The 22,954-nt window shown below is 37.8% G+C and overlaps 1 protein-coding gene across 5 annotated transcripts; it reads left to right on the top strand.

Annotated features, from left to right (window-relative positions):
* The first annotated feature begins 13,006 nt into the window (after positions 1-13,006).
* Positions 13,007-20,392, top strand: kcna3a (potassium voltage-gated channel, shaker-related subfamily, member 3a). Of its 5 annotated transcripts, none has more exons than XM_046853733.1 (3): positions 13,007-14,551; positions 17,214-17,322; positions 19,943-20,392. In XM_046853733.1, the coding sequence occupies exons 1-2, from the start codon at positions 13,327-13,329 to the stop codon at positions 17,318-17,320; spliced, it is 1,332 nt and encodes a 443-aa protein (XP_046709689.1). In that variant the 5' UTR covers positions 13,007-13,326; the 3' UTR covers positions 17,321-17,322; positions 19,943-20,392. The 5 variants fall into 5 exon arrangements, 3 of the variants coding, with proteins under 3 accessions (XP_046709689.1, XP_046709682.1, XP_046709673.1); XM_046853726.1 differs by having other exon boundaries at positions 13,010-14,551; positions 19,940-20,392; XM_046853717.1 differs by having other exon boundaries at positions 13,067-15,078; positions 19,940-20,392.
* Positions 20,393-22,954: the final 2,562 nt, after the last annotated feature.

The following is a 22,954-nucleotide window of genomic DNA, read 5'->3' on the forward strand; positions in this document are numbered from 1 at the left end:
AAATGTGCCAACTTGTACATTTTTGTAATATTTAGTATTATATTTAGTACAATATTTAGTATTTTAAAATTAGTTTTAGCCACTTTGTGACTTTCAGTTACTTGTGGTGCACAATGCTCAGGAAGTGTTTTTTTTGTGTTAAAGCATGCCAGTATAGTCTCTAGGGCTGCATCCAGAGAAGAGCTCATAATCAAAGCCTAGTCTGACCTGAGCCATCTCCTATAGCAACTGAGTAACTGATGCTTTTACAAAAGGATTCTGACAGACCACAATATCAAACGCACTGCTGGGCACACTCCTGAATACATCTAAATAGAGTCTGAAGGAGAGACTCTGAAATACGATAATAAACCTGATCATATTCTATTTAATCACCACTTTATATAAAAGAAAAATGCACTTTGAAATGAAATTACTAATTACCTGGCATGCAACATTTGTCATTTGTGCTGCTTTTGCCAGAGTAGCTTTGTTTATAAAGAAATATCAGAAAATGTTTTCTACATCACCATTGTTCATTTACATTTGACACAACGCAGATATTGTCCAAGAGAAGGACAAGGGTGAAAGAGTGGCTCAGACTATATAGCATGGAGAAAGTCACAGAGAAAGTTCACTCAGTTCATTAGCTGTGTTGTTTTTTTTTTGCATCAGGTATAAAATAATTTTTAAAAGACCAATGTTTCTGAGATGAAAACCACAATGCTGGCAATAGCTTCGAACAGGAGATGAAGGGCAATCACTAAACTGAAAACCAAGGTCTCTCACTGCTGTCCATGATGTAATTGATTACATCGTGCTTCTTACTTGCTTATTGTGAAATCAATGAAAGAAATGAAGTCTGATAGATTGGGGTAAAGGATTTTAGACATTTTACTGAAGAGGTTCTATTTGTCTCCTGCAGACAGTATCTAGTTTGTTTTATATCTCTAGTTTAGTTATGGATTAGAGACAATGGCATTGAGTAAAATCTCAGGAGGCGGAGCTGGAGGTAGCAGAGCTGAAGATGTTGAGGTTTTTATTGGCAGTGATGAGGATGGACAGGATTAGAAATGAGTTTATTAGAGGGACAGCGCATGTAGGACGTTTTGGAGACAAGGTGAGGGAGGCGCGATTGAGATGGTTTGGACATGTGAAGAGGAGGGACATGGGTTATATCAGTAGGAGAATGCTGAGAATGGAGCCACCAGGGAGGAGGAAAAGAGGAAGGATAAGGAGGAGGTTTATGGATGTGGTGAGGGAAGACATGCAGGTATTTGGTTTGAAAGAGGCAGATGTAGAGGACGGGAATATGGAGACGGATGATCCGCTGTGGTGACCCCTAATGGAAGAAGCCGAAAGAAGAAGAAGAAATCAGCAAGTTTGAAAGACTATCACTTAGTTTGATATTGTCTAACATATCTTAAATTGCATGTTGTTCAATATCCCAGGGTGGCAGCTTTTCTCCACTTTTTTTTATTCAAACAAACACTGATTCTATCTAATGCCTATTACTTCATCAGGTGGAATCAGAAGATAAACTAACTGAAGTCATGTTGTCCCAGATACAGTAAAAGTTTTTTTACGAGAAATTTAGGTATTAATGTGTTTACTATAATAAGTGGATCATGTTATATTGTAATGAACCCTATTCAAGTCTAAAATAGACACAAGTCTTGTTATCGTGAATATCACAGAAAATTTGAGGATGGATTTGGACTGTACTTAATGTCAACAGTCTGCTACAATGACTCAGGACTGCAGTTTGCATTTGATCACCATCACTGCACACCTCAACATCGTTTAGCAGTAATAATTGGACATTCTGTGCCACCAAGATGAGGATGGGTTCCCTCTTGAGTCTGGTTCCTCTCAAGGTTTCTTCCTTATGCCATCTCAGGAAGTTTTTCCTTGCCATAGTCGCCACCGGCACGCTCATTAGGGACAAACACTTATAAAGAACTATCTTAATTATTCTTTATTGCTATATTATCTGTATTTAACTGCTTTTGTCTTGGGCATTGAATAGAATTTAATTGATTGAATATTGAATAATGGTTGCTTTTTCACTAAAGTTTAAGTTTGCAAATTCATGTAGAATGTTTTTAAAGGATTTTTTAAGGATTAGTATTATTTAAAAACATGATTTTCTCTTGACAAGACAAGATGACGAACATATGTACTGAGGTTTATCTTTCTTTTTTTTTTTTTTTACTTTTTTAAGCTCACAATCTGAATAAAGTTAAACTCTGGGTGAATCAGCTAGTCACTTTAGACTCTTTGTCTGATACATTAAGTTATTGTTTAACTTGGCCTTTTGTAGGACTATGAGCTTTGTTTCAAAAAGTAAGTGCAGCACCTTACTGTGTAGAATGGATATCATTCCAAAAGGGCCAATAGCTGCATTTTTGTTAGATGGATTTGTTGAGCACCACCTAGTCTTGCAGCAGTTTAGTGGCCAATGCTTGTTGTGAGATACATCCTATTTTGGGGCAGGGCTAGTGCATCCTGCAAAATATGACACTTTTGTAATTGTCACATCTCAGCAATGTTATTCATGACAAAGGTTAGTAGCAAAAAAAATCACTTAATTGCTCATATTATATAATTATTGCCAGATATATCTACCGTACAGACCAAAAGTTTGGACACACCTTCTCATTCAAAGAGTTTTCTTTATTTTCATGACTATGAAAATTGTAGATTCACACTGAAGGCATCAAAACTATGAATTAACACATGTGGAATTATATACATAACAAAAAAGTGTGAAACAATATATTATTATATAATAATATATATAAACTTTTGGTCTGTACTGTATATATAATATATATACAGTACAGACCAAAAGTTTGACACACAAGGTGTGTCCAAACTTTTGGTCTGTACTGTATATTCTCAAGTATGCCTCAGTAATATCTTCTTAATTCCAAAATGTAGAAGATGTATATATTCGAGGAAGTAGTGGCTGCATTCAGTGGAAGTTAAGATCTAGGAAATATCTGGTGATGTAGATTGCTGTACTAAAACATTGCTGGTTGTGGTTCTTGATTGACTAAAGTTTTCGAGAGTTTAAGGAGTAAAATTATAAACATGTAAACTTTATAATATAAAGTCTATATAAACATAAACTTTATCTTTTTTTTTTCTTTTTTTTCTTTTTTTTTATAAAATTAGCGTCTGCTTTTTTGATATCACCACTACCAGGAATATATATATTTTATATATAACTTTTCAAAATATGAGCTAGTATGGTACACATATGTAGATTCTGTTTAATTATTGATGTCATATGGTGTCACTGTTTAAGGCACAGAATTATCTGCATGTACTGTGAGCATTTGCTCTTAATGATGTGCATTTGTGTGCGCAAGTGTGTTTATGTGTGTGTGTGTCTGAGTATGTAGTTCTTAGTAGAGTGCTTGATTTGATAAATGAGACACATGGGGGGTATATTGTAGTCTTAATGTATCTCTGTGCTTGCCTAAATTAAATATCTCATTCAAAACCTTTGGGTAGGAGGATGGGATTTCGAAAGTAAATCTCTCACAGGTCCTCCCTGACCCAGATTCTCTCAATTATTATTGAAAAATGAATTCTGCTGTTTATCAGACATATAGGCATAGGTTTTTAGGCATAAATGTTACAATTCAGAACTACTTATTTTCTACAGCATCTTGCCAATCTACCTACCAAGATGGTTTAAGAAAATCTACAGAGACATTAACAAGGGTTCATGATTGACCTGTCGACCTTGAAGATTGAACTGCTGCACTATGCTGGCCATTAATGCATACTGTTCATTAAATTGCTTTAGTCTGTGTATATAAATAAAATATTTCTGCTTTTAAATGCTAGTAATAGAACAGGATAATTAATTGTATGTTTTTACTTAAATACATATGTTAATAATTTACAAAGGTTTATAGCTTTAAGGAATCACTTATTAAATTATTCATTGATTTTCTGTTTATTATCCCAGTCCATCTGGTGCATTTTGGCAACACGCAGAAGGTCAGGGCATTAGAATCCCCCAGATGGAGCTCCTTTACATCTCAATGCATTGTGAACATTCACAATCAGACAAGCATTCAGACCTAGGGCCAGTTTAAAATAGCCAGGTGCAAGCATTTGGACATTGGGAGAAAATCTGAGAACCATACAAATCCCATTCAGCATGAAGAGTTAAAAAATAAGAATTATTTCAAATAATTATTTCCTGAAGCCTCAAACAGTAAATAAAATACATAAAATATGTATTGAAATTTTTGATATTTTTCAGTCATTGTTACACTTTACTGCACTGTCCACACACTGTCCTATCTTTAATCTACCCCTATACTTATTTAGTCATTTGTCTATTTCCTATTTCACTTGTGCAACATTTCCTTAGCTCTTTGACATTTATGTAATCACTTCACATCTGGGTGTCTCAAAGCAACCACTGTTATATATGTTTTTATAACAGTACACTCTTTTATGTAGATCTTAATAAAATGTGAATAAAAAAATCATTAAAAGATGTCAGGTTCATTCTTCCTTTTCATGTACATGATGATAAAACGTGTCTTAATTAGTAAAGAGGTCTAAAAAGGTCTCTTCGAACCAGCTATATTCTTGCTAATATTTGAAAGGAATGGTACTACAATAATAGAGCATTCAAGAATCTTTTTATTGTTATTACTTAGCAATGATGCATCAGCTACTGCTTGGACAAAAAAACACACTGCCTGGGTAAATAAAACAGGATATTAATAAATGTACTATGAGTAAATTTGGAGTAAACATGAGTAATGTTGAGTAAACCTGCTTGACTCATTAAACTAGGAAAGGTTTGATGACCTTTGAAGCTGAAAACTGGCATAGAAAATGATAAATATAAAAGGAATATAAAGTACTATTTATTGAGGAAATAAATAATCTTTCAAAAATAATAAAAATAAATGTTTCCTGTTTACCTCAATTTCAGAAGCACTCAATATTACTCAATTCACCCACTTACCCATATTCAGTAACCGTATCGGGTTTGTGGTGAAACCTGTTTAAAAATTCACCCCCAGACTTGATGCCAGTCCACTGCAGGGCTTCATTCACACACTCACTCACACACTCACTCACACACTGTAGCATCTGTATATCGGCATGCTTCTGGACAATGGGAGGAATGTGACAATAATTTAAGTTCAGTATTGATAATCAGAGGAATGCTCTCGAATGCACCACTGTATTACTCAATTGGCATATTGAAATAAAAAAATACAATGATTCATTTGATTTTGCTGTCAGCCTCCTTACAATATCAATAAACACTGTTTGGACAAATACAAAAGAGAAAATGAATCTTTTTTTGGGCTGGTGGTTGACAGGGAAAGTCTTCTTGCTATTTATTTATCACAGTGACAGCTGCAGATTGCTGTTTTTGCTTCTCTCTATTACAGTGATTCATGCCTGTTTCCAAAGATGTATATACTCTAGCTATCTGTCTGTTTCAATTTTGTGAAACATACAAAAATGCAAAAATGTAAGAATAGATTAATATCAAAGAGATTGTAGTTATTTTGGTTAAAATGCTTTCTGATATATTGTTTGATTTTCCTTATATACACATGACATAACATTTGAATGTCTTTTAAAACTCACAGTAAAGGAACTTTATGAAGATAATTAATAGATAGTTTAATCTAGTTTTTGCTGCCAGCGTTGGAAACCAGCCCAGGCCTTGAACCTTCCGTTTTATCGCCTCTCATCCTCAGATACATAACACCACTATATAACACTGGAATTGAGAGGGAGCTGGTCTATTATACTGACAGAGAGCGACAGATTAATCTATAGGACTGGGATCCCTTAACCATAACTCCAGCATGACCTTCACATTTCATCTTAGAGCCACATGCGATTTTAAGATGCAGACACACCCCCAATATTCATACAGTATACTCTGCATGCACTACTGCATTCCCAATTAGTTTTTCTCCATTTTCCATATTTGTTGGGATATGGCCTGTCCTGACAAGCTAACATTTGTAAATATATCATTAATTAGCTATTTAAGAAGGTCTTCATAATGACAAAGTAAGACGTGTGTGTGTGTGTGTGTGTGAAAGAGATCTTACAGTTAGTGTCTGTTGACAAACTGTCACCTCTAATTCTCGTGTCAATTGATCCGTGTCATGTTTGTTTTGTTGGATGCTGTTGCAGCACCTTGTGGATGTTCCTATCATTAGTTTACAGTCAGCTGCCACGATAGATCATAGTCTGGTAGGGTCAGAAAGAAAGCATTTTGCAATTTCTGCCTTTTATTTTAAAGGCTTAAAGTGCTTAAAGTCCCAAAATATAAGCACAAGAATACCAGCTATGTTCTGTTTTGAGTAGCTAAATCAAAGAGCGAGTAGCCAATCACTGAATCAATCAATAAATCAAAAGCTGCAAGCTGGAATGAATAAATGGAACTTCCAAAAAAGCACACATAATGCTGCATTGTCTGTGATTAAATAAACATACCACCGTACTTTGTTGCTATTGTTGGTGACCAAATCACTTTGCTTCTCATTACATTGCACTTATGTGACACAGTAGCAGGAAGTCCTTCATTTTTGATGAGAGATGGCTATTTCCAGAGACTGTAGGCGAAACAAGCATTCTCAATGCAAAATGGACACATTGAACAACTTGGCAAAGTTGGACAAAATTAACTCTGAATTAACTCAAAATTAAATTGAAAAAGAATTCATGGCATTCCAAACATATCCTCTTTGTAATGCTTATTTGTTGGATTGTCTCCTTCAGATCTTCATTCTGATTCTCCAACTCTTACTTCAACCAGACATGCCTTAGAGCCAAGGTCAGAAGTAGTCTACAGGATATGACTTTTCCTTGCAAGCCAAAACAATGACATTCCTCTGTCCCAAGAGGCCCTCTTTAAGGTACAAGATACAAACAAACAGAGATTTAAAATAATAATAATGATAAATGTATTCTACAAATTGATGCACTGCATGTATATATTGTTCACACATTTATTTTCTTGCAGAATGTTATTTTTAGTTAATGGAATCTTTACTTTGAGCATTTAGACATCACTTAAAAGGAAAAGAATGCAACAAAAAGTAGAGTGTCCAGAAAAGGTCATGATTGAACATGTGTCTTTAACACTAAAGTAAACAGCTGGATAGGTTTATACATTATACAGTCTGCTTTCTAAAACATTTGGCAAGTTTATCCAAAGGGTCTTTTCAGAATATATTTCACAATACATTTGAGGTTTAAAAGCCATGCTCAAGGACCAAACAAAGGCTATGAGGTGGCCCATGATTTTGAAATCACCAAATCCATCATATATAATAGCATTGCATTGTTCATGTATCTGCACACAGCAAACAGAAATTATTTTCTTTTTTCTTCATATCTGAGCCTGACATTATATTGCACTTCTGAAGCAGATAGGGCTAAGAAACAGATAACCTGGAATCTTAACTGTTGAGCCAAGACTTTTCTATGTTTATTTTGTGCCACAGCACCGTAATGAACTTTTGGTCTTTTATGATCCACCACTCTCAAACAGCATAATCATTTGTTGGTAAGGTCCAGCCGAAGGCAGAGCTTTATCTTATATAGCCCGACATAATACTCTTCAAATTACTGTAGTGTTTGGGACTCAGATCCCATCTCAGTCTTTCTGTCTAGGCTGAAATCCTCTTTGTTTAGTCAAAGCTTTTGTCAAGTTTTTAAGTATATGCACAGATCTGGAGGTTGTTCATGGGCATACAGTGTTCTGGCAAACTGGGATGTTTGTATTATGAACAAAACCCTGCCCCACGCCAACACATGATCACACTCTCACAAAGGTTGATGTGTGAGTGTCTGGCTGCCTTCTGGCTCCCCTTTTTAGTTATTCTGTCAAAGCTTATTTTTCACAATTACCTGATTGCATTCTGTACACAATGTACTTGATGTTCTTGAGCCATTACAGTACAAGAATATAGCTTACAACCTGTGTTATCCTCCCATCTCCCACCTTTCTCACTCTCTCTGAGCTATACATGTTACTTCTGAGACGAAAATGGCCCTGACTTTCTCTGCTCTCCAGACCTGCCTCATCCATTCTGATGCCCCACTTCTGCTTGGAGCCAAGCCTCACTCACCTGAAAATCATTCACTGCTGCTAAAGGTGACCCTATATGCATAGCCTACAGATCACCATAGTTTTACTGTATTATAGAATTTACAGTAGTTATATAAGTTTATTATTTTCTTTTGTCACCCAGCTAAGACACCGTCTCACTTTCGAGTTTGACTCCCTGAAATCTCAAGGTTTCTTTGCCCTGTTGCCTCAGGGTGTTTTACTGTCTCACTATTGCCCCTGGCTTCCACATTAGGCACACATTTAAATTCCAATTTTATATGCAGGTTTCGGTAAAGCTGCTTTATGAATAATGTACAATAAAAGCTGAATTGAATTGAATACTCTTGTGGTGAAAATATGCCAATGATTAGATTTTCAGTGGCAAAAATATCTATTCAAATAATATGCTTTAAAAATGTACTCAGAAAACAGCTTGTTTTATTTTAAATTCAACTACTATATAAATCAAACTGTAGGGGAGCTAATGGTTCAGGGGAAGGAAGAACAGTGGGGCGGCGACCAGTTTGACAGAACCAGATTCTTTATTTGATCTCTGCGTTTTCTCTCTCACACACACACGCTCTTCTGTCACTCTTCTTATGCTTTTACCCCACTCACTGCAACAGAGAACACAGATTAGACTAATTCACAACAAGTGTGTGATTCTTACCGGTTGTCTCTCCGGCCTTGCTCTTCATTTACAAACCGGTGCTCGGTCACGCCCCCTCGCTGCCACACCAACCTTTTCTCAGATTTCCATAGATTGTACACATTTCACCAAAGTCAGAAATGTGGCAATCTATAATCACTTTCAACCTATTTACATTTTTGGACTACTGATTTTTTTCCATGCCGTCTTATCCACTGCTTAGATTTATTTTCATGTTCCTAGCTTAAAGGCAGCTGTGATTGCTGATACTGTATCTGACTTACTAGCTGGTGTGACCTTGAAATATGTGAGGGTGTAATGATATCCCCTGTCTGTCACCCAGCTGCTGATGCAATGATCCCAACCCTATTGATTTCTCGCTGTGTTAACTAGTGATTAGCCACAATTGCAAATGAGAAAGTGTTCAGGTTTATATTATCCAGACAGAACGGGTGTAAATGTGCCATTCAGCTATTTTATCAGCTGCTAACTCGTGAAATCTTCCATTTTTTATTTTGAATCTTAGTATGAATGTTATTTAAAAAATGTGTTGAAACCAATTATTCTGTCTTAATGTGTGTAACATTGTGCACATTCTTTAATTTATTGGATTCTGGTGTGCACTTTTTCTATACTATGTGTCTGTCCATTTACAGGTGATAGCTCCACTTACATTAAAACCTCATTAAATAAGTATGGCCATGCAATATTGAGCAGGAGGCATGGGCAGAAAGCCCTCTTAATAACCAATCTCTGTGATGTCTTCCTGCAAAGGCATTTAAATCACTTCTATTGGTTTCTAGTAAATGCTGATGATCACTTAACCAGTTGAGGTGTCACTTGTTCAGATGTGTGGATCTGTATGCACTGGTAAAATGTATGTTAATTGGTTTTTATATCTAATCTATTAATATTAATATAAGCTTAGATATGATTAGATGAGGATGGCATACACAATCATCTTACTGAGGCATGCATACATTCATATCTCTTACAGGCAAAACTGAATGTAGTTTAATACTGTATAGCTGCATATATTCCAAATATACATTAAAATAATGTTCAGGTCTAAATAAAAAGTGACATGGTGATGCAGTGTGTTGCTGACTCACTCCACCAGGGTCCCTGGTTTGAACATAGCTCAGATTAGCTACATTATGTTGTTGTCCCCATGCCTGAATAGGTTTTCTTCCAGGTTCTACAGCTTCCTCCCACCTCCCTGCTAAATTTCTTCTAGGTGTGAATGAGTGTGGGCATAATGCCATGCAATGGACTGACATCCCATTTGGGGTAAATTCTCTCAATTTGTGCCCAGTGCTCTCAGTATATTGGCAAGTATCTATTCCAGGGCCTTTGTGATCCTTCAAGAATAAAATGGTTACTAAAAATAAATTAATGTAACTAAATAGGAAATGTAGTGCAGAGACTTTTCATTAAAGTATTGCATATGGTACTGAATAACTTGTAACAATAAGAAGAATAAAATTACCTTTTTATACCCCTAAAGATTTTGAGAGTTAATCTTGTTTGCTGTGTTAAATAAGCTGATGAATGTAAGAACAAGTTAGCTAACAATGATCTTTAGGTGTATATAGCTATTCATTACTCTCTCTCTCTCTCCTACAATTAGGTTCAAAGCACAAACCTTTTTAATGCAATCCTGGCCATCCCTGACCGCACACTTTATCTATTGTGTGCATGTATTTATTCTGAAAGATTACTTTAAATTACTGTTTACACAGGTGACATACAGTACCAGTAAAAAGTTTGGACGAACCTTTTCCTTCTGTGCTTTTTTCAACATTGTACATTAATACTGAAGACATACAAACTAAAGTAAACAAATGAAATTATGTAGTAAACAAAAATGTGTTAAATAAACCCAAAATATATTTTATATTTTTATTACAGTAGCCCACTTTTGCTATAATGGCATATTTTTACATTCTTGGAATTCTCTACATCAGCCTCATAAGGTAGTCACTTGGAATGGTTTCCAGAGGTGTTAAGTGCTTGTTGGCGGGTTTTCCTTTACTCTCCGTACCAACTCATTCATTTCAACTGGATTTAGATCTGGTGATTATGCAGACCAGGTCATTTAATGCAGCACTCCATCATTCTCTTTGTTGAAGAAATAGCTTTGACATAACTTAGAGCTGTGTTTTGGGTCATTGTCCTGTTGGAAAACACATTATGGTCCCACTGAAGTGCAAAAATGATGAGATGTCATGTGCTTGCAAAATGCTGTGGTATCCAATATATATATAATTATTATTATTATTATTATTATTATTATTATTATTATTATTATTTCGGCTTCTCCCATTAGGGGTTGCCACAGCAGATCATCCATCTCCATATCCCCTGTCCTCTACATCTGCCTCTTTCAAACCAACTACCTGCATGTCTTCCCTCACCACATCCATAAACCTCCTCCTTGGTCTTCCTCTTTTCCTTCTTCCTGGTGGCTCCATCCTCAGCATTTTCCTACCGATATACCCCATGTCCCTCCTCTGCACATGTCCAAACCATCTCAATCTCACCACCCTCACCTTGTCTTCATGCGCTGTCCATCTAACTCTTTTCTTATCCTGTCCATCCTCATCTTCAGCTCTGCTACCTCCAGCTCCACCTCCTGTCTTTTAGTCAGTGCCACTGTCTCTAAACCATACAACATACCAGGTCTCACCACAGTCCTATAAACTTTCCCTTTCATTATTGCAGATACCCTTTTATCACTATATATATAAAGTTGTTCAAATTTTCCATATTCAAGTTTTAAACTTTTAAGTGTGAAAAAAGATACATGATACAATAATTACAGGGGACACCCTGGATATGGTGGCAACCGTTTACAGGGCAAGTGCACACAGGCACGAGATTTTTTGCAATGCCAATAGTGCAGGTGTTTGGATTAATAGAGGAAACGGGAATACCCTGAGGAATCGCCCGGAAACAAACACAGAACATGCAATAGGTGCACAGACTAAAGGTGGTTTTCAAACACCCAACCACAAAGATGTAAGATAAACATCCTAACCACTAAGCCACAGTGACTCACCCCACACCTAGTATGTCATTTATTTATGTATTTCCAACCACATTTCTCTTTTGGGTTTGGGGCTTTGTCAGTGAAACTGTATTAAATAACATTACTCATACCAAACTCAGAAAAGGAGACACTCAATATTTTTAATTGTGCATTGCATGACAGATTAAAATAAATGGAACATTCTTTGAATTATTATCATATGTTTTAATTATGATCAAATTGCTAAAATGCAGTTCATGAAATAAATAAATAAATAAAAGTGTAGTTAATAGATGGCCATTGGCTATATGGCTATGGTCGCCTTATTATCGCCTTATTCTGTGATACTGGGCTGGACTATGGGGCTATTACAGCAGTCTGTGTGTGGACTACAGAATGCACGAGTCTAAAATGCAACTGATTTTCATAAACAACGTGTTGATAGCACACCACGATTGTGCTATTTTCCTGATAAAAAAAACAGAAAGAACGATAGATTGAATTTTTTCGTCACTTCTTACTTATTGTGCGCTATTATCTTTATTTTTGCATAGAACATAACATTCTGACTGATAAATTAGTCACCTTTTTGGCTTTCGGTTTACGCTTTTCTGAAATGTTTTTTCGCGTTTAGCGTCTTTGGACTGTAGTTATCAAATCTTTAAACAACGTCCAGTCATATTAGTAAGCTGTGTGTGTGTGTGTGTGTATGTGTGCTCGACTATAAACCACGACTTCGGTCTCCATATTGTACAAACACACCGCGTTCTTCAGCTCGCGCGCTTTACGCCTTTGGGAGTCGCGTCACCATGGAGAGCGCCATCCGGCTGCAAAGCGTTCCCGCGCGCGCGCTGCGTCTCGCCACTCGACCGCTTTCCTCTAAGGGAAATGCTACAGTCAGCTCTGCGCGCTCAGAGAAAAAAAAGCTTCATGTTTTCATTTCGTTATTGTTTTGAAGGTATAATCCGATCACGCCATGTTCATCTAAACCACTGTGACGCGCGCTCTGGGTTGGAGGCTGTCTGCCTGCTCAGTGTTGCGCGCTCGACACGAATGTGACACGACTTGTCTGCTCTTTCAGCACGTGCACCACTGTTTTTTTTTCACGGCAAAACCGCCACCACTGTCATTGAGAAAATGTCTAGTCCGGTGACTGGAACGATTTGTTTTTGCAAACAGTGGTGGCTTTTTCTTGAGACATTTCTAACGACGCATACCTTTATTCACATTGTATAAACGGGTGTATTTTCATAAAAAAAAAAAAAACGAGACCGTGCATATCGATGTTTATGCCAACTTGGGCTCTGATTTGGTGAGGGTGCGTGTAGCGCACGCGCGCTGTGGGCGGGAGGAGACGTGCGTTTATAAAGGGCGCCGCGCGCGCCGTGGGGCGGCGACACCGTTCGGAAACGGCCGTCGGGATCGCGGAGGACCGAGAGAGAAGGCTAGGGAAGGGATTTTTTTTCCGTAATTCATCTCAACCTGGGTGGGAGAGGCGCGCCTCTCTCGGGCTCCTTGTCGCCTCTCCCAGCCCCCGGTATGGATGAACACTTCAACCTCATAGACTCACCATCGACGCGCCACAGGGGCAACAACGCCGAGAATCACGGCTACGCGGAGACCGAGAAGGGCAGCATGACGGTGATGGCGACGGAGTTGCTGGAGGAATCGGCCGTGCTGCCCGGCCACCTGTCGCTGGACCGGTATGAGGCTGAGCACGAGTGCTGCGAGAGAGTGGTTATCAACATCTCGGGTCTGCGCTTCGAGACACAGCTCAAAACTTTCAACCAATTTCCAGACACCTTGCTCGGCGATCCGAAAAAGAGGATGCGCTACTTCGATCCGCTCAGGAACGAGTACTTTTTCGACCGGAATCGTCCAAGCTTCGACGCTATCCTCTACTACTACCAGTCGGGTGGGCGCATCCGGAGACCTGTCAACGTGCCCATAGATATTTTCTCGGAAGAGATCCGGTTTTATCAGCTGGGCGAGGAGGCGATGGAGAAATTTCGTGAGGACGAGGGTTTTATCAAAGAAGAGGAGCGCCCCTTGCCCAACCATGAGTTCCAGAGGCAGGTCTGGCTTTTATTTGAGTACCCGGAGAGCTCAGGCCCCGCCAGGGGCATCGCCATTGTGTCTGTGCTGGTCATTCTGATCTCCATCGTCATTTTCTGTCTGGAAACTTTGCCCGAGTTTAGGGACGATAAGGATCCTGTCACTGTAGCGCCCGTAATAAACGGCACGGGTCCGTACGGACCGAGTTCCTTTACTGACCCTTTTTTTATAATCGAGACGCTTTGCATAATTTGGTTCTCATTCGAGCTTCTTGTGCGCTTCTTCGCCTGCCCCAGCAAAGCCACTTTCTCCAAAAACATCATGAACATAATCGACATCGTGGCCATCATCCCGTACTTCATCACACTGGGGACAGAGTTGGCTGAAAGACAGGGGAACGGGCAGCAGGCCATGTCCCTGGCCATCCTGCGCGTGATCCGCCTAGTGCGCGTGTTCCGCATCTTCAAGCTGTCGCGCCACTCCAAGGGCCTCCAGATTCTTGGACAGACCCTGAAAGCCAGCATGCGAGAACTTGGCTTGCTTATCTTCTTCCTTTTCATCGGCGTTATTTTGTTCTCCAGTGCGGTGTACTTCGCAGAGGCGGACGACCCAGCCTCAAGCTTCAGCAGCATCCCGGACGCGTTCTGGTGGGCCGTGGTTACCATGACTACGGTGGGATACGGAGACATGCACCCGGTGACCATTGGCGGTAAGATCGTCGGCTCGCTATGTGCAATCGCTGGTGTGTTGACGATCGCGCTGCCGGTGCCGGTCATCGTCTCCAACTTCAACTACTTCTACCACCGCGAGACAGACGGCGAGGAGCACGCGCAGTACCTGCACACGGGCAGCTGCGAGCACCTCGACTCCACCGAGGAGATGAAACGGACGCGGAGCACCTCGTCCCTCAGCAAGTCGGAATACATGGTGATCGAGGAGGGAATAAACAGCGGCTTTAAGCAGGCGAACTACACAAACCAAAATAATCAGAACTGCGTGAACATCAAGAAGATTTTCACCGATGTGTAAATCCAACACAGGGACCAGTCTGAGATGTTCCTCAGATCAGCTATACTTTACTTTTGGATTTTCTTCATGCACAACCTGTACGCGGACTAAAACCTGTTGGCCTGCAAATGATCATGCATTCTCTAAAAGTGGTTCAAAGTGGACGAAGGGCGGATCAGGGACGTTAAATATCCTGAAAAAATAACCAATAACGGATCGTTTGTGATCGTCAGTCTGCATTTGTTCTCAGTGTTATCTATCTATCTATCTATATATATATTTACTGTACATATATATATATATATATATATATATATATATATATATATATATATATATATATATATATATATATATATATATATATATAGTCGTCATCATACGTTTTGGCAATATATTACATTCTTACAGATGCCTGTGAATGTGATGAAACGAGGTCACGTGTTAGTGTCACATGCATTTTGTTAGTATCTCTATAAGTGCAGATTCCATTCTAACAAACTGGAACGTGTTGATCAAATCATCAGTCAAATATATATATAATCAGCTGTATGTATTTATTAACCAAACCGCCTTCGACCTATGCCAAATAACAACGTGTTATACAAAATGAAAGGGTGGACTGTTATAGCTCGAAATGCTTTATTTTGTTTAGAAAAAAAAAAGAAAAAGTGTGTAAAAGCAATGATCACCAAATCAACGTTTAGTGCTGCACCCGGCCATATAAAAAGCTATACCCCAAATTCTATGTATCATTTCCCTTTAGAATTTCCCCCACGATTATCCCTGGGGGAAAAGGACGCAGTAAATGAAATGGCATCAAAATAAGAAGAAACACTGTCGATTCTTGTATGAGGGAAAAAAAAACACAAGACTGAGTTAAGCATTCGCGGATTCGCCTCCCCGTCGAGACCCCTGGCTCCGCCCTATGATGCAGTCTCCATAGCGACCACAGTTTCCTGGGTAACCCCAGTTAACGTTACCCTCGCTCTCATCACCGTTGCTCCAGCAACGCTCCAGATGGTTCAGAAAGCTCTGCTGGCGCAAACAGCTCAAGACAGACAAATAGAGCCCACACATAGGGCTAACTTGAACTCTTTAAGGAGGTCATATTATATATTATTATTATTATTATTATTATTATTATTATTATTATTATTATTAACATTATATTTTCCAAAAATTATTTAAACTGCTATAAACCTTTAATTCATTCTTAAAGCTCCATTCTTTGTAGATTTCTTTTGAGATAAAAGATAACTGCAAGACTGGTTACAGTAACCAAACTTTAATAAAGCAAATGTAGCAGGAGCAGGTGATCAGGTTGGATTGGAGACACGAAACACAAAGAGCATCATGCTTTCACAATCTCTTGCCTTTACTCAGTGCTGGAGATGTCAGGCTGAGGAAGATGGGCACTGCGTGACTGAGCACCCTCATTACTGAGATTCGCAGGCCGCCTCTATTATTGATCGGAGTCAAAGGGCATTCACTGAATCTCTGTAACATTCAATCAAAACCTGAAGCATAAATCAGAGCTTTGTGAACTGTCTGTTCGTGATGGGTGTGTGTGTGTGTGTGTGTGTGTGTGTGTGTGTGTGTGTGTGTGTGTGTGTGTGTGTGTTTGTGTGTGTGTATGTGTGTGTCTTCCTCAATTTTGGATCTCACATGAGAATTCTATATAAAAACCTTATTACAGATGTCACTATTTATTTATTAAGCCTAGAATCATAGGCATTCTGTTTATTTTCAAAATAATTCGATTTAATATGACCAAAAAAAAAAGGTTTCTACTACTTTTTCTTTATAAATGGCAAGCCAAGAAAGCAAATTTCGCTCAGTGCTGCCATCAAGTGATGTGTTTTCGCCCATGCAAGATTCACCAGATATAGTGTTATTAAAGGCTGGACATATTGTAATTTCTAATCATTCCAGAAATTTCTACTTGATATTTAACGTAAATGAGTTTTAATTTGCATGAATTTCAGGCAAGCTGTAACATTACAGTTATATTCTGGTGATTTCATATATGCTCTTAGATATGTATACATTTTTTTTTGTTTAGTTTTGTTTCATTGCTCAGATTTCTGGATGGGGAAGAAATAATTTGCATGCATAATCACATTGCACAGCTGCTGCATGATGTTTTAATGGCAGAAAGCTAAAATATCAGAGGTGTGAAATGAGCTGTCTGACGTCTCTGGAAATTCAAGCTGTCAGCTGAAACGTGCGATATAAGCTGTCGCTTCTGTTCAGCCTGAGATGCACGAGTTACTTTTAACTCATAATTAAGAAGGTTTTTGCTTGGCCTTTGTCAACAAGCACACCAAATATTAACATTCTTCTTTATTTCTGTTTCACAGGAGGTAAAGATCAGGACCTACTATTAAAGATTTCTGCTGATGGGCATTTATATCACACAGTCAAGCTGAACCATGGCTCTATTCCAAACTGGGAAAAGAAGTTTTAAAGGTAAACTATGGTTATTTTGCTCGGCGTTTGATGCTTTGTATGTGAAAAAAGCTTGCATGTGAAGGAAAAAACAAAACCTCAATCTAAATCATTCACTTCCTTGCACTAAACCTAAAACTAGAAAAAAATTATATATTTTTTGTGGTGTGTTCAAACATTAATGCATTAATTTTTGGTAACCACATCAACTAGAGCCAAGGCTGATATAGAGCCTATACCAGGAACACCTTGTCAAAGCAAGAATAGAGCAGGACACCAAACTATGGAAAAGCAGCATCGATACATATATTCACATACTCATTTACATCTAAGAGCAATTTATTGTAGCTCTTTCGCCTACTGACATGTGTTTAGGGGGTACGATACAACTTGAAAACCTAAAGGAAACCTGTACAGCATGCAAAATTGTAGCAGACAATAACCTGTGCTCAGGATGAAACCCTACAGCTGCAAGGTGGCAAAAAAAACTTTCTATGTTGTCCATTTTTTTTAAATATGCACAAGAAAAGTTAGTCTATTCAATTATTATTTATTTATATACTAACATATAGGTGCAAATGACCTTACATCCAAATACATTTCTGTCAATTGAAGGAGTGGCTGTAGCTTCTGTTTGGGAAATTAGTTATAATATTTCACCTAAAATAAACCAATGCTATTAATGGTTTTAGTTCTTGATAGTTTCAAAGTCCACTGCTTTACGTTTCTTGCCAAAAACACAAAAGTTATAGCAGAAATAATGAATACAGCAACAATAGCTGAGAATGTTGCATTAATTAAATGTATTATTTGGCAGTGTCTATTGAAATCATTTGGTATTGATTTGGTATACGCTTCTTTTCTTCTTATGCAAGATTTTATATAAATGAATAATTCGATTTTATTCTATACTAACCAGCAGCATCAGGTAGTCTGAAAGTAGATAATTACATAAAATGTACAGCTGTTATTTGGGGCACTACAGGATTTGTGTTTACTCTGAAGCATATTTTGTTTAACTGAAGCATATTACATAGCCTATTTAACACATTACTAAGTTATCACCACTATCTTGGTAGTCTGAAAGGGTGTGTTTGCACATGAGCCTTACTTGTTTGTGTGTGCTTTTGATTTTGTGCATACCACCACTTATAAAAGGGTCTTGGTGTTTATTGATAGACGTGTGTATTCGTTTCACGCTTATTCTGGGTGTTATCACACTTCATCTTTGTCACTGAAGGCTCTCACATCATTAATTACACAGAGAGAATTGACTCCCGTCCAGCTATGGCTGCTGTTCTGGCAATCGCTTGATTGAGTGGCGCTGATGTGATTTTCACAGAGTAGTGATTTACAGTACGACCCACATTAACACTGCATTAAATAATACCGATAGGCTTCATGACATCACTGTTATTATCAGTAAATTAATAAATGTTTATTTGTATTTAAAATTGAATTATAGAAAATCTTCAGAGATGTTTTAAATATTATATTTTAATGGTGTTAAATTGTGTTAATTTAATGCTGCTAGTTCTGAGCAAGACAGATATTATCTGCAAGGTTGGGCCAGTCCTCTCTTCTAATGAAAAGACAATATTGGCAATATTTATAGCTACGAATGAACCTGATCACTGATTGACTTAAAAAACATTTAGATATTTAGTTATAAGAAAGGAAGCATGGGCTTTTTCCAGTAATATATTGTAATACATTTAAAAAGACTAGAGGATGTACTTAATCTACTGAACTAATTTGAAAACAAACATGGTTGCAAAGCAGTTTTTCAGAAATTAGATCCCTTAAGACCAAATAGATCCCTATAGAACAAGCCAAAGATGACAGTGGTAAGAAAAGACTGCTTATAGGAGTAACGATTGAGACTCAAAACGGGAACGTCTATTACTGAGTAAACTGGATAGTAATTTAAGTTACAAAATAAATCAATTAAATTATCAATAATCTACATATTTGCAATGCATTTGGTGTGTCTAGCAATATCATACTCTACATAGCCACACATTTGTGAACACCCAATTATCATACTGATATGTAATTCTTTTTTAATTTCACATTACTTTACAGTCCCCCTTTAGTCCCCCGTTGGTGTGAATATAGACTTTTCATTTTGGAATGTGGGTGTCGAGATTTGAGCTCATTCGAACACAAGTAAGGTCAGATATTGATGTTGGGGAAGGGGGACTAAAGTGCAGTCACTATTTCAGATCAAAATTGTTTTTGGGGTCAGGTGTCTGTGCAGGTCATTTGAGATCTTTACTACAATCTTGTCAAAGCATGTGTTAATGGAGCTCACTTTGTGCACAGGGCCATTGTCATATAGGAACATGTTTGATTGCTTCAGTTCAGTTCCAGCAAATTGAAATTCTTCAATTCCAGTAAAGAAAAATTGTAATGTAACAGCATACAAAGAAATTCTACACAATTGTGTGGTTGCATCTGCATGGAAGAGTTTGATAATGAGGTGTTAAAAGACTCTTTGTAAAATATACTTAACAACTGCATGGCTGGTAAGCTGTTTTTCCTCTCCCACTGACAGTAAAAATTGACTCCTCACCAATCCTATTTCAATTGCAACTACAATTTTAATTACAATTCAATTTTGTGTGTTTTGTTTCAGCAGAGACAGATCCAGACCTATCAATAACTACTAGGCAAAGTACAAAGCACAGTACAAAGCACACAAACTCATCTAGGTGATGATTGTTGTCCGCATTGTTGTATATCACCTTCTCATCATATGAAGACTCCTTGTCTTGAAGTGGCCTTGTTCATTGGACACACTGCCAGACTGAATGTATATAACCTATTAGATGGACACTCAAGGGACTGAAGCTGATTAACGTTAACATAACTGCCAGTACTGTAGTAAGACATATATAATTAAAGATGTTATTTGTATGTTCTTCATGTATTAACTGTTTGTGGTGTTCAAACCAGATGTCTGTGTATATGTGTGTTGTTATCGAAGGCAGTGTTTATGTATTAACTATATTAGACATTCCAAGCACTGAAGCACCAAAATTCTAAATGTTTTTTTGATGAGATTAACTAATAAAATGGGTTACACACATCTCCAGTAGTAACTCCTTTCTCTGTCTCTTTCACTATCTTTGTCTCTTCCTTTATGTCTATTGGTCTTTACAAGGCTGTTAGGATGCAGTTATTAAGTAACTGAGTAAAGTAACCAGTCCATGCCGTGTTGAGTCCCAGGCACATATTGACATGTGGAGAACAAAAGTAACAACAGCTGAGGATAACACCACACACCTGTAAACCAACAGAACTACCGGCTGCATCACTATGCTGCTCTTTCTCATTTTCTAAGCCACTGTGCAAGCAATGTTGATAAAGACAAATGACCTGCTTTATGCATTTTCCATGTTCCATATTTCATGGAAAATATTATAAAACAGTAGGCTATTAAATACATTTTGTACATTTTATATATCAAATTATTGCTAATGGTACATATATAGAAATAAATCGTTTGCCCAGAAACCACCTGCACTTGGATGCACCTGTATTGCCTGCATTTTGAATAGCATTAAAGTATGAAAATCATTTTGCACTTTTTTCCATGATTACATCAAGCCATCTTTATTTTATCCTAAAGGAGGCCAAGCAGGTGTTAAAAGAAATGCTTAGTCACCCAGTTCCTGTTGAGTGTCTGAACAAAGTACAGCACTTCCTGCACACAGACGATTGTAGAATATATCCCAGCATGCTATGTTTAGCTTTGCTAAAAAGAATAGCTGAATTTAGAATGACACAAGCAATGCATCACATTATGCTGAGCAAAGTAGCTGCTTCTTGTAATATGCCACAGACCCATAGAGGAGTCATTTTGGGTGAATGTGCACACCCTGTTCTGTATTTGACACTGTTTAATACCAAAACTTAATTTGTTCAATTTTGCTACAAATTGAACCCAATAGAGTAACACCATACATGCCTTCAAACTGTGTTAATGAAGCCCATGATAATGAAGTGAAGACTCACAACATGCACACATTCATGTTTGGAAAGTAGTTCAAGGCATACTGTAGAACAGACTTGAACCTGTATTTGTTTAATAGTTTTCTGATATGACTTAATATCTTATTCAATAGTGCTTTTGAAAGTGGTGTAATACAAGCCATTATGGCAGTGTATATTTGGCCTTTTCCCAGGAGACACTCTGGCACGGCAGAGACAGGGGACCTCTAGCTGTGTGTGTGTGTGTGTGTGTGTGTGTGTGTGTGTGTGTGTGTGTGTGTGTGTGTGTGTGTGTGTGCGCATGTGATAATGAGGAAGCTCTCTGCTGCTTTTTTAAAGCAGCTGAGCCCCTGCACAGTTCACTGGAAATGAATGTTAGGCTTCTTTTTTCTTACTTGTTACTTTTATAGCCCCTTAATATTAGGTTCTACCAGTAACACACTAAATCCCAAACTCACCCCAGGACAGAATGTCTATGCAACTTCTGTAGAAATGCCACGGGCATATTATCAAAGCTATGTCTGAGATCTAAACCTTCCATTACACTATACATTAGCAATCATTTTTTTGCTCTCAGCAGTTTTATCAAGGTAAAAGTTCATCCTTGCATCTTTACTGCATGCAAACATGAAGTACAGGATTTTTCTTATACACTTAGAGGCAAGAATATAGCAAGACAAATAACTAAGAAGCCAGACTCAAAATGTAATTCATATTATTTTTGGTAATACCTGATAATGGTTTTTGAATAACATTAGAGTACACAGTTGAAGAAGAGTAAAGACTCTTTGTACTAAGTTGTATGATACTAAGAGTGCTATGGTGCATTGTAAGGATGATATGATCAGTATAAACATATCTTGAATGAAATCTCTTGGATGAGCACAGGACACTTTATGATTACAGCAGCAGTTCTTGGGTATACACAGAGTCTACATTCTAGGGCATAAACTGTTTTCTGTGAAGTGCAAATCTTTAGGGCATCCATGTAGTACATCATTGGATTGAGATTTACCTGTGCAGAAAGCTCCAAAGGAAAGAAGAAAATGAAGGTGAACTACAGCAGCGTACCTGTTTAATGCACTGACTGCAAAGGCAGCACAACAGAGAGAAAAAGCTAACACATAATTAGGTATAGATATGCACTTGTCCTACAAGTAATTAGAGGGCAAATGTCAACTCCAGTAGGTCTAGCTTTGACTACGTGACTAAAAGGACCATAATGTAACACTGACATCAGGAAAGACTTGGATATAAGTGTCATGAAGTGTCCTGCTACTCTACCACCAAGAAACCAAGACTAACAAAACAGCTTACCATAATTCTATTAAGAATCACTCTAGATTTACTACTTTATGTGAGAAAAAGTCTATTGAAAAAAAAAAAAATGTCAGGATAAACAGCCTGACATAAAACCTAGACACAAAAATATTGACAATGTGTCTCAAACACAACCTGAAATGTTATTCCACATCACTGGGAATTTATAAAAATAAAAAAAATGCTTTGCCCCTTGCTGTAATTCTCATTCTAGGTACTGATCAAATGCCTTCTGCAGTTTAAAGCTGGAGGACATCAGCTTCCACTGGGTCGTGGCATTTAATATGGCATTTCACAAGCCAAATTCTTTCCTCAAGGTGAAGAAACATAAAACGCT

The sequence above is a fragment of the Silurus meridionalis genome, chromosome 1, assembly GCF_014805685.1.
Source record: "Silurus meridionalis isolate SWU-2019-XX chromosome 1, ASM1480568v1, whole genome shotgun sequence".
Lineage (NCBI taxonomy): Eukaryota > Metazoa > Chordata > Actinopteri > Siluriformes > Siluridae > Silurus > Silurus meridionalis.